This window comes from Leguminivora glycinivorella, chromosome 2, assembly GCF_023078275.1.
Source record: "Leguminivora glycinivorella isolate SPB_JAAS2020 chromosome 2, LegGlyc_1.1, whole genome shotgun sequence".
Taxonomy (NCBI): Eukaryota; Metazoa; Arthropoda; class Insecta; order Lepidoptera; family Tortricidae; genus Leguminivora; species Leguminivora glycinivorella.
This window is the reverse complement of record NC_062972.1, coordinates 1,041,956-1,054,822: the sequence shown is the minus strand read 5'-3', so window position 1 is coordinate 1,054,822 and position 12,867 is coordinate 1,041,956. Positions and strand designations below refer to the sequence as shown.

Below are 12,867 nucleotides of genomic sequence, written 5' to 3'. Positions count from 1 at the left end.
ATCGAACACATTCATAAATACACTTAGAATTCCAAAAAAACTTGTACCTACGAGTAATTAAATCACAATTCTTGAGCAAAATCTTAATTCTAGAACAAGGCCTTATTAATCAGCCTTTTTTTAACACATAATTAAACCTATTTAAATGTATTTATCTATAATAGTTATCCTAAATTAAGAACACTTTAACACACTTTTTTAAAAGATAGCACATGGTCGCTACTCGTTACTGTAACGAGAAACTTCTGGTAAAAAATAATACAGTACCCGGCGATAAAGAATTCACATTTGTTTTACGTCTTTGTAGAGCGTTGTCTCTTTCTTGCTTATTATGTGACGTTAATTGTCTCTTTCCAAAGACCAATGTGCATTCTATATCGCCGTTTACTGTACCTAAAATAAAAAGGTTGCAACATCTTAGTGTCGTCTCTTTCAAATCAATACATGTGACAAAACGAGACACTACGATATCGCCACTTTTTAATACTTTAATACACTTTTTCCCCTCACTAGCTCGGAAACACGTGTTTTGTCCTTTAATACCAGCGGGTAAAAACGCATTTTATCCACTAGTGGGAAAAGTAATTTGACCTTGATAAAGTCAAATTAACTGCTTTAAAATTGATAAAAGTAGGTGAATCTAGTAATAAAGATGATTTACCACCTGTGGAACTACTGGAAGCAGTGATAAACGCCTTTTTTTTGCGTTTTAGTTTCCTCGCTATAGTGAAGGGAAAAGTTTTGTGTTCCACTCGGGTGCAAATGTATTTTACTTCTCGTGTGTTAAAAAACTCGCAAGTTCAGGATTCTATTCTCGAACCACTCGCTTCGCTCGTGGTTCAACTATAAAATCCTTTCACTTGCTCGTTTTTCAATTCCACACTCGGCGTTAAAATACAACTTTGCCCCCTTGTATAACAAATAACTATTAATACACTGTTTTGCGAAGCTATATATCTGTGTCATCTGCAATATGAAAAGTATGAAAACATACCTACTTAGTTTAAAAACGACAGCTAAGGGCCTACTGTGTTTTCGCAGTTAAAGCCCTCTGATTCCATTTGAACTGGAATCAGTGTTCTTTATGTAATAATTGTTTGTTTCGCGTGATCATGATGCATGCAACTGCGTCGAAATATCGGGACCTCAATAAATTCAAAAAGGTAATCACGGTCTATATCCTCCTCTCAGTTGATGATACGTGAGATGCCAAAGATGCTGGTCTGATAATGGTCTGAAAATTCCTAAGATTGTTTTCGATATTTCATAATATCCAACTTAAATTTTGATTTTAGAAAACATAAAGTTATAGTCTGACAAAGAAGAGTAGAAATTAAAAAGTGGCAATATTGTAGTGTTGTCCCTTTCAAATCAATATGTGTAAGAAAAATGGACGATACTAAAATCCCAGTCTGTACTAACTATACTGACGGATTTATAAACCAAAAGTTGTTGACATGTCTTTTATAGCTTTAACTTTTCTTTCTAGGAAAGACAAGAGTTGACTAGTCAGATCTTGACCATGATCTGTTCCAGAGTCTTCCGCTGCAGATCTGGCACAGTGGCGCCCTCATGAGGCCTGCCGACCGGCAGCAACAATTCCAGGCGCTCGTTGTTGGGCCTGGACAGCAGTGCTTTGAGGCGCGCGTTGCAGTTTAAGGGCGTGGACGTCAGGGCTACTAGGCCGCAGTACTGGAAATATATAAGGTAAAAAGTTATGAAGCTGACAAGTAAATAAGTTATGGGTTAGGTACGTCAACCAATTGAAACCCTAGGCCATTGTAGAACTATGTCATAGAGACGTTATAAATCAGATTGTAAGAAATCTCTTACTGCTTGTCATTTTGACATGGTTGTAGAGTGGCCTAGGGTTCCAATTGGTTGACGGTACCTAGATATTTTTCTGGCACGAACGTCAAATTGTTAGTGCTTGACAAAATAAAAACATCGACAATCCTTTTATTGATAAATAGCCTTACATATGGTTATTAATAACTCCTAATTGATATTAATCTCACTAATGTTAGAAACCTTGAATGATCATGTAATAGTATGTAAACTATTAAAATATGGTTCGTTTTATTATTATCGGCCATTTATTTTCAAACATGTGACATTTGTATAAAACATAAATGTTATATACACATAAATTGTGTCGATTAACTTCAAACCTGGGTAAATCCATTCTGCTTTAAGGTTGAATAAATGAAAAATATAATATGATCTGAAAGATAATCAACCTTAAAGCAGAATGGATTTACCAAGTTTTGAAGTTAAGCGACACAATTCAAGCCTATATTCCCTAAACGGAGTAAGCAGAGCACATGAAACTACTTACTCAAGACTTATGCCACATTTTATAATGTAAGTTATCGATGAACTAAATATTGGAAGGAAGTCACTAGTGTCACTTCGTTCGTGCCAGAAAAATATCTAGGTATAGTTATGAAGGACAGTAAAGATGGCGTTCTACTGTTGAATTAGAAATGAGATATCGACAAAAATTACAAGGCTGAATACTGTACCTACCTAAAACAGGACCGTAACTTTATATGAATAAAGCTATAAGAAAATGTGAAGTTTATATGTGAATGTGAGTTTATGAAGTTTAAGTGTGGACCTGTGTGGTGACGGGATAAGAATTTCACCACCCCCTTTTTTCCCGTGGGTGTCGTAGAAGGCGACTATGGGATATGGGTTAAATTGTGGTGTAGGCGAGAGGCTGGCAACCTGTCTGCAATGCCATAGTTTCGTTTTCTTTTAACCCTTATTTGCCAATAGTGGCCATGAAGCTTTAGTAGTTTCATGTGCTCTGCCTACCCCTTTATGGGATACAGGCGTGATTGTATAATTGTATGTGAAGTTTAATAAGTTTAATATTAAGTAAGTCTACACAGGAGCGACTATCTTGTGTTCGTTTCTGCCGTCGATAGAATTCATCGCTTACTTGCTTTTGAGCCTTAGACCTAATGAGTCCTTGGGTAGGAGAATGGTACAGGAAGCGAGCCGAGAGAAGGTTCTTACCCCCTTATTCATAAACGATCACTAAAGTTATCAAGCCGATAAAGTTCGTTTGTCACTTTCCGACGTACCGGTGTGATAGAAAGGGACAAACGAACTTTATCGGCTTGATAACTTTATTGAACGTTTATGAATAAGAGGGTTAGAATACCGATGTAGCAATTCGTGATAACTTGATAAGTATATAATACAAATTCGGAATAACTTGAATTTTTTCTCATTTACCTGAATAGCCGCCAGTAGAATCCCAGCAGCAATCGCCACGCTGATCTCACTATAATAATGCATCCTCTTAGTACTATCTTCTTTCCACGAGTGTGTCTGCCGAAACACCAGCACCAACGCTGGCGCATCAGACAAGTAAGGCTTCTGAGCCTTCGTCTTAAATGGCTTCAAGTCCGTCGTCCATTGCTTGACATCCTCTGACGGTAGTTAAGGTCTTCTTCTTCTTCTACGATTTCTCGGATGGCTTCTTTTACTTCTGGGTCTTGAACGACGACAAACGTCCAGGGTTCGGTGTGGGCTCCTGATGGTGAGGTGCCTGAAATGATACGTATCTATTAGTCAATACACCACGGCAAATTATAAGCACTTATGATTTACGGAAGTTTTCGAAGGCTACAGAATGGGCTTTTGAAAAGAAGTATTTTTCTCTTAAGTGCCATGACATGAATAATTAAATCGCAGTAATCGTTTACCATCGACACTTTGTATGCTTTTCTAGGGCCCCATACTCTGAAGGGTGGTATTTGGCAAACTTGGTACTAAGCTTGGAACTAAGCCGAGATCTCACTGTCAGTCGTTAATCTATTAGTCGAGGACTTGTTTCATATATTCTCAAGACACTCATTCTCACATGGAATAAATATGAAGATACTCGAGAATTGGTTGAAAGTTGTTTATTTATCTGTAGTCTTAATGATGTTGTCAAGGACCTCCTGAGGTATGGGTGCTGAACATCCTCACAGATCGCCGCTGCGCCATCAGCTACTAATATTCCCTGGACCGTTTGTAGGATTTCTTCATCAGAACGGTGGACTGGCCTGTATGACATTTGGGTATCTTTAGACAGATCTGAAGTTTTAATGATATTGTCAAGGACCTTCTGAGGACGGGTTCGGTGCTGAACATCCTGACAGACCTGGATGAGAATCCAGAAAATGTATTCCAGAAAAGTGTTTCGTACCTGCAGTTTAATGATGTTGTCAAGGACCTTCTGAGGACGGGTTCGGTGCTGAACATCCTGACAGACCGGTGCTGGACCTGGACCTGGATGAGAATCTCCAGAGGTCACGCAGTTTGTTAGGGCTGTGGATGTCTGAACTGACCAGATAAAGTGTTTCGTACCTGCAGTCTTAATAATGTTGTCAAGGACCTCCTGAGGAACTGGTTCTGTGCTGAACATCCTCACAGATCGCCGCTGCGCCATCAGCTCATAATATTCCCTGGACCGTTGTAGGATTTCTTCATCAGAGCGGTGGATTGGCTTGTACGGAATGTGGGGCGTGTCTTCTGGGATAGCTGATGTGAGGATCGGGTCCGGGTCGTCTTCAGGAAAATCGCGTTCACGCTCTGAAAAAGTAATTTGGTTTGGTTAGGAGAATCTTCGACTAAAAATTCTATCATTATGCTATTGTATCAATCTATCAGAAATTATTTATAGTGAAAATATAGGCATCATTACCCGTTCGTTCGCACAAATAAATAACTTCCGTTGGGATTAAAATAGTGGAACTTAAAACAAATATTTTGCGGTTTATTTGTCACCTATTCCATCTGCCTTATACCTACAGTTAGGTAATTTTGTTTACGACTATGAGCGATAAATGTATATCCAAAGTGTATCTCGCTTTTTAATGATCATTCAAACATATAAACATTCAAATACACAGAATATCTATTAGGTATTCAACGAAACGCCTGAATTAATGTTTAAAGCAATGTCATGTTAGGCACATGATCAGAATGCTGACGCACAAAATCGATAGTTGTAATACCACAGTAGCACACACTCTAAAGCTCGGCCACACATGCGCGTTTGATAGCGTAGGCTGAGCGGTAGCGGAGCGTCAGCGGAGCGCAACGATATCGGTGCGCCGGACGAACGCTGGCGTTGCGCCCAGCGGACCGGCCAGATTGCGCGTTCTCCAAACTCCAGCGTTCCGCCGGCGCACCGCTATCATTGCGCTCCGCTAACGCTACGCTATCAAAATGTGTGGCGGAGGCTTTAGCCATAGAGATGGACTACAACCTGACTGATATAGGAATCGCATTACACGCCTACTCGGCACAAATTGCAGTCTGCCGGCCTAGCCGAATGGCAATCGATTACGCCAGACGCCGATCGAAACGCTGTCGCGCTCTGTGGCGCCAATACGGAAGAGCGATAGAGATCGCTAGCTACGAAAGCGATATTGTAAAATTGTAAAATTTATGAAATACTTATGTGTTTACCATGAATAAACTATTGAATCTGAATCTGAATCATATTATCGTGAGCGTTTCGTGGGCGTTTGTGCATTTGGTTACGCACACTGGAACGGAATGCAGCCCGGTTGAACCGACCGTAAAGTCTTTCATATTGGTTATCTTCCTCGGTGGAAAATCAGCTAGAGTACCTACTGCGGATTGAGTCCGAAAGAAGTTAATCTTAAAGAAATGTACACTGTGCCATTGAAATAGTATGAAATTACCAATTTGTAATCACATCGATTAATGTTCCGCTTAGTTTGAGTTTGAGCGACCGTTGATATTCTTATCACTGAATAACATAGGTGTAGAAAAGCAACCATCACAAGCCTTTACGTATATTGCAGAGAAAAGCAATGTACCTACCAGTGGCGGCTGGTGAAAATTTCTGCTAAGCAACACGGAGCAAAAAGAAACCTACCTTTACATTATTAGGTACTTTGCTATTAATCAATTTTAGGCAAGCCTGTGGGAGTCGGCTTGTATGGATCAGCCGCTGCTGGTACCTACCTTCCTAAAAGAACGTTATTTTTTAAGGCTACGTTTTAATTAAGTTGACGATCGATCTGGCCTAGTGGATAACGGCCCTACCTGATAAGTCTACGGTCCTGGGTTCGAATTCTTGTGGTCAGGGCATAATTTAGTGTAAACACAAATGTTTGTTCCTGAGTAATGGGTGTTTTCTTTAATATATTAAGTATATCGTTATCTGAGTACCCACAACTCAAGCTTTATTGAGCTTACAGTGAATCAATCTGTGTAAAGATTCCCTATAAAAATGCATTTAAAAATATTATAGGAATTAACCTGTTAGGAAACGTTACACAGATACTCAAACTACGTGACCACTTTAACAGTTTTTCTGTCCAAATGTAGCATGCGTAACAGAATATATAATAGTACAAGTACAGAAGGCCCACTGCTTTGATGTTTTCGAAATGCCGCCTTTTTAAATGCCTACAAAAATTTTACAAAGAAACCAGCCGCACGTGCGCAGCGTCGGATGATACGAGGGGCGTTCAATAAGTAATGATAATGAGTATTAAAACATAAGAATGTAAGTATCCTTATATTTTTATAATTAAAAGTAACTCTTTTGTGATTTATTTACATATTTAATATTTTCAATTATTATTTTTTGCCCCCTTTAAAAATTAAAATCTTAAGGATAGTCTAAATACCATGTCAGTAAGCACTTCACTTCATTATACTTCAGGTAGCGATTATATTACAATTTTATTTAAAGGTCGGGTATAAAATATTAATAATCCTTACATTGCCTTCAATATTAGGTATGTCACTTGTAGCTTTAACTACACTAACTTGAGCAGCACCCTCGGCAATTTGAGGGTTCGGCCCTGTCGACTGTCATTCTGAAGGCCAAAAACATTATTATTTGTTTGTTTAAAATGTTCTTATTGTAACTAATCATTTTTTTAATATGGAAATGATTGTATGTTCTTCTTTAATACTAACGTCATTTTGTTTCCAATCTATATTCTCAATTTTCGTGATAATCTGTAAAAATCGTGAACATGACCCAAAACAGCACCTATATTTTTTTTGGATACCATACCGTTTGAAAATGTATCTATACGAACTTTTTTTATTGCTGTTACTAAATACTAACAAAGGATAAACCCAGCTTTAATTTAAAGTATGATTATTTTTGATATTCATGTCAGAAATGAACTCACGACATGTCATTAATATTCATGAAAACATGCTCTTATTTTACTGAAAATTTTCATCCCCCACCTTGTGTCAATTATTTACATATCAAAGAAAAACAAATGAAAGTAGTAAAAATTTGAATTATGCAATTTCACTTTAATGAGTACTGCTACATGGACAAGTTAAGAAAAATTAAATCAAGATACAGGAACATATCCATTCTCATTACTTTTTTAACGTCCCTCGTAGGGTTGCCTATGGATTAAAACGAATTAATTACTCTGATAAAATTTTATACTATTAATATACTATTATATTTAAGTCTTGGGTACTGTCTAGGTATATATACAGTATTTTGGTTTAAGTTCCAACATCACAAGCATTATTGAACTTTTCCGTGGGACTTAATCAATAGTAGATCTCTATCTCTATCTATTTAACTTAGCATTGTTAGCCATCCCACACGCGGACATCGCATATGAACCTTTAAAAAAACTTGCGACGTAAAATAACAATAGAAAGTGCGAACGTGCGTTCCGTGAGAACGCGCGCCACCCTTGATTAGGCCGCGAACTCGCGGCCGCCGGCATGTACTTGTAGCACGGCGATAGAATCGCGGAGTGAGTCCGGTGAGCCGCCCGCATGCGCATGGAATTTTCGACTGTTGTGTATATGGTATAGCATCCACGAACGGCTTAAATACATAGAATAGAACAATCCCACGACTTGAAAGAAAATGGTATAATTATACCTACTCTTGAATGTAGAACATGTAACTCTGACCTACGATATTAAGGGTCACCCACTTATCTGTCTGACACATTTAATTACTCAACGGCACATAACAATACCTATTTTTCATTTCAGATTTTTTTTCTTTTGGAGAGCAAAGTGGTACTTTTAGTCACTGTTAGGAGGCAACGAAATGACACTTTTCTGTTCAACGACACATGTTTTTGAACGTTTTCGTTCGTCATTTTTCATACCTATGTTTTTTCCTTCAAGTATAATATACGAGTATATTATAACTTATAAAATACTAGCTTTTGCCCGCGGCTTCGCACGCGTTAGAAAGAGACAAAAAGTAGCCTATGTCACTCTCCGTCCCTTCTACTATTTCCACTTAAAAATCACGTCAATTCGTCGCTCCGTTTGGCCGTGAAAGACGGACAAACAAACAGACACACACACTTTAATGTAATGTGAAAAGTAGATATCTTTCACATGGTAGCAAAATGATGTCCAACTTGGGCGTTATGTTACACTTGAGTCTCGCACATAGCGTAATTTTATTATCTAAATAAGTTCCGCATCATTTTAATCACAAATAAGTAACAGGCAAGTTCATTCATTTATACATTGTTATTGCGTTTTCACATTATCCGATCCGATATCGGATGTCGGACCGATGTCGCATACTATCGGATTTTTTTATTGATGTTCTTCCGACATCCGAATCCGATATCGATCGGATAATGTGAAAACGGACTCACTGTTATTAGGGATCTATAACACTAAACACCATTTAATAATTCCCATGGACCTTTTGCAATGCATCTAGGTTACAATTATCATGAGATTAACCTGAAGCATTGAATCATCTTATAAAGGTAAGTAGTTTTAGAATTTTTTTATACCACGTCGATGGCAAACAGGTATACAGCCTGCCTGATGGAAAACGGTCACCGTAACCTATGGACGCCTGCAACTCAGGGGGTGTCACATGCGCGTTGTCAACCCATTAGAAAATTGTACACTCCTTTTTTGAAGAACCCCATACTCGGCATCGGGAATACCTTGCTCATTCCACAGCCGGAGCGTTCGTGGGAGGAAATTCCTCTGAAACCGCACGGTGCGCGACCATTTAGGTTGCAAGGTGTGTGGATGAGCGCCCTTTCGATGGCGAGCGGTGCGATATTTTAATAGTTGTCAGCCAATTATTAAAATAATTTCGTTTTATTTCAACCCCTCAATGGCCTCAATTGCCAATAGTGGCACTGAAACTTCGACAGTTTCATGTTCATGTGCTCTGCATAACCCGTTTGGGAGTGCATGCGTATATGTAGTAGGCATGGATTGTTTCGCCGTTTAACCTGATATAATTACCTACTTATTCGCACATGTATCTGCTTTCCTTTGTTGGAAAGTAGCATACTATGTATATTAGAGTGTATATACTGTAATAAATATAATATAAATAATACAAAAACAATACTATAACATGCTAACGATAACGCAATGTACATATAAAGCCACCATGATTTTTTTATACAACGCATATGAAAATATGTATACACGGTGTACCTGAAAAAAACGACTTTACTGGATCTTGCCTAATTTCAGAGTTTGTGTCATTGAATTATAATAAAAACAATTCCTTATTATTTCTTAGTCTTCTATTGCTACTCTACCCCAGAAATGCTTCGATATAATTTTTCGGGTAGTTCATATTCTCATCTTGGACAGCGACAGCAATCTGGACATATTTCAAAGTACCGAGACCTATTTTATGATAGTTAGTAGCCGATACCTGGAATCCATTACGACTTACAATAAGTTAACATTTTATGTTGTAATTAAGTAACTAACTTTGTAAACTGTCACTCCTTTAACATGTGTAGCTAGACTGTAAGTGTTAATATAAGGAATAAATAAATGAAATTAAATGAAATATTTTCACCGTCCATTTTTCATTTATGTAGGTACGTTACGTCACTAAAAAATCTACCTACTGACATAAAAACTGTCGTCGGATATCGGCAAAACTTGTTCTAAGTATTTGTGACGTCAGTATTCGCGGCAGTATTAAATATTAATGTTCAATACGTCAATGATTTAAAATTCGCCTTTTTCTGCTAAAAAGGAAGGCCAAGTATATCGCGTCAAGGATATACTTATTAGTAGCAAGGTAAATTCTCATAATATTTGCATTTTACGACAGTTGTTAATTTTTATTTTTTTAATACTAGCATCTTCATACAAAGTGCTTTTATTGAATTTCGTTAATTTTAAGGGAAGGTTCTTTAGGTCAAATACAATTAATTTCTCTAAGAAACTAGCGTCATAACTCTTACGGTTATCGAGTCGTTAAAAAAATAATTTAATAACTGAACAAATGTGTGACGATAGCCTTTACTACTTATTTTGTTTTGACATGTGCCGTCAAACACTTGACACTAACATTTATGTTATTTTAAATCATTTATTATGTATGAAAACCGAAAAAACACGGTGTATGAACATTTTTTTAGTAAAAATTTACATACATTTATTTTACTTTTCTCTGTCAGACATGATGAAACCTATTATTTGATCACAATTTACTTGAAATTCGCGTGAGTAATGAACAATAATTTAAATCGAGATATAATACTTACAACCTGTACAATCGGCGTAATCGGACATCCGTAACAGGGATGTAACGGATGTGGTTTTAACGGAACCGGAAGCGGAAGCGGAAGTTTTGAATTTAGTTTAACGGAAGCAGAAGCGGAACCGGAACCAGAAGCGGAAGTTATAGATGTTAAAAACGAAATGAAAAAATACCACATAGGTATAACATAAACCAAAACTAATTAAATTACCTAGAACTTTTAGGTGTTTACTGTTCAGCCTGTAATCAGCAGTTTGTAATCAGCCTTTAGGCCCACTTAGGTTTTAAAAACGAAAAGAAAAGTAACCTGATATTTTATCTTAAGTATATCATTCATTACAATCCAAAAATTTAAATCACCTTGAAATTTAAGATTGTTTGTTGTTTAGGTAATCACTAAAAATCACATAAGAATCCTTTTAAACCTTTATTATGCCGTAAAAGGTTTTAGAAACGAAAAGAAAACTTACTCGTAGGTAGTATAATACAATCCAAAACTAACCAGTAAAAATTATATGTGTAATTGTTAGCACACAATTAAATTTTTAAATTAAATGGAGTGATTGTAAAAGAAGTAAACTGTATTTAATAAACAAATCAAAGGGGAGCTTCTAAGGGGATCGTAGATAAGCCCTGCACCACTGAATAGTTGTTCACTCGCTACTAACTAGGTGGACAGGACAAATATTGGCGCGCAATGGAATGAAGCGATTAATGTTTAGTATCGCAGCACGTGGCAAGCGGAGAGATGAGCGAATGATAGGTATAGACCTGTTGGTCTTTGATGTACGCCGCTCATGTCCCACCGTCGCGCTAGGTTCCGACATCCGTTATAACTTCCGTTTGAAAAATAACAGAACCGGAACAGAAGCGGATGTGTAAAACAAAACGGAAGTTCCGCAGTAACGGAAGCAGAAGCAGAACTCCGTTACATCCCTGATCCGTAATGATACTATCATGATGATATCAATAATCGAAAACAATGGCAACGCAACTCCGCTTATGGAGGTCGCGTGTTATTTTGTTTGATTTACTCTTTACATCATCTTTACATAGATTTTTTTTAAATAGGTTCCTTTGTTCTATATTTTACTATTACTTAGATATAGGCAATCACTTATATGTATGATGTGTCACTTTTATTATTAACAAATGATTATGAAATGTAGCTTTACTGTTACTCTTCGAAGGCCGTAAAAATATCATCGGACACGATCTTATTTATAAAGCCATAAGAGCGTGTCACATATTTTTGCGAATATCGAAGAGTAACTATTAGTGTTGATGACTGTACAGTCTCTCTGAAATAGGTCAATTTGAGAAATTCATACTCTGTGAAAGACAGAATATGCTAATTCCATGTATTCTGAATTCATGCTGCCTTAGTAGGTAGGTATAAGTTTTTTTTTTCAGGCTTAGGCTTTGAGCACCTAGTTAGTAGGATACTGAGCGGCGAGAATGTGGTCGGCCGAGTACCGCTGCGCTGTACTCGATACCTATGTGTGATAAAGGACTCACAATTTACATCCACGACCAGAGACTCGAACACCATAGGCCACGAGTCCAAGTCCCATGCAAGCCATCATCTTTTTATTTGCGTACCTACCTACGTACTTATAATATGTATAGTTTTATTTAAAATAATGCATTTAAGAGGAAGTAAATAAACTTAACCTCAAAAGGGTGAAAAATAATATTCTTGTGACGCAATTTATACGTGTATAGTGCAAATACCTATTGTATCTGTAATTGGCACGCCGCGTAATTTGGTAACCTAGATAGTGTTTGTCGGGCAATAATATCTTCTGATAAAAATAATTCTGCCACTTTTATTGTAGAAGAGTGATTTCAGACAAGAGCCACTTTTGTGCTCACCCACGATAGTCCAGTACGATATTTTTAACCGACTTCAACAAAAGGAGGTTCTCAATTCTACAGATTTTTTTTGAATGTATATGTTACTCGATATCTCCGAGGATCGTGAACCGAATTTCAATTTTTTTTTTTAATTGTACGATTATAACCCCGAGATGGTCCCGTTGGCACCAAGTCGGGGTCTGATGCCATGCCCGGTCTTGGAGAAATTGAGGGCAATTCAAAAGGCTTCAAAAGTTATAGGCGCATGTAATGTTTTTAGAGTATTTTAGTTATTTACTTACCCGTTAAGCAAGCAGAACTTGCGGTAACATTGCTCAATGCTACATCTGGGAGCTTGAAACTTACAATTGCAAGCTTGAAACGTTTGAGCAACGTTTGAGCCATATTGATGTTAAACGCTTTCGGCCGCGCTGTAGATAAACCCTGTAAGTTTCCCAGATCGGATTTTTACA

At 37.4% G+C, this 12,867-nt stretch overlaps 1 protein-coding gene across 1 annotated transcript in view; it reads right to left on the bottom strand.

Moving 5' to 3' along the window:
• Positions 1-835: 835 nt before the first annotated feature.
• LOC125236957 (iodotyrosine deiodinase 1) overlaps positions 836-12,867 on the bottom strand; it is a 32,698-nt gene continuing 20,666 nt past the window's right edge. The window contains 4 exon segments of the mRNA XM_048143876.1: positions 836-1,692; positions 3,247-3,434; positions 3,437-3,562; positions 4,369-4,593. Coding sequence (XP_047999833.1) covers positions 1,510-1,692; positions 3,247-3,434; positions 3,437-3,562; positions 4,369-4,593 — 722 coding nt within the window. The 3' untranslated portion in view covers positions 836-1,509.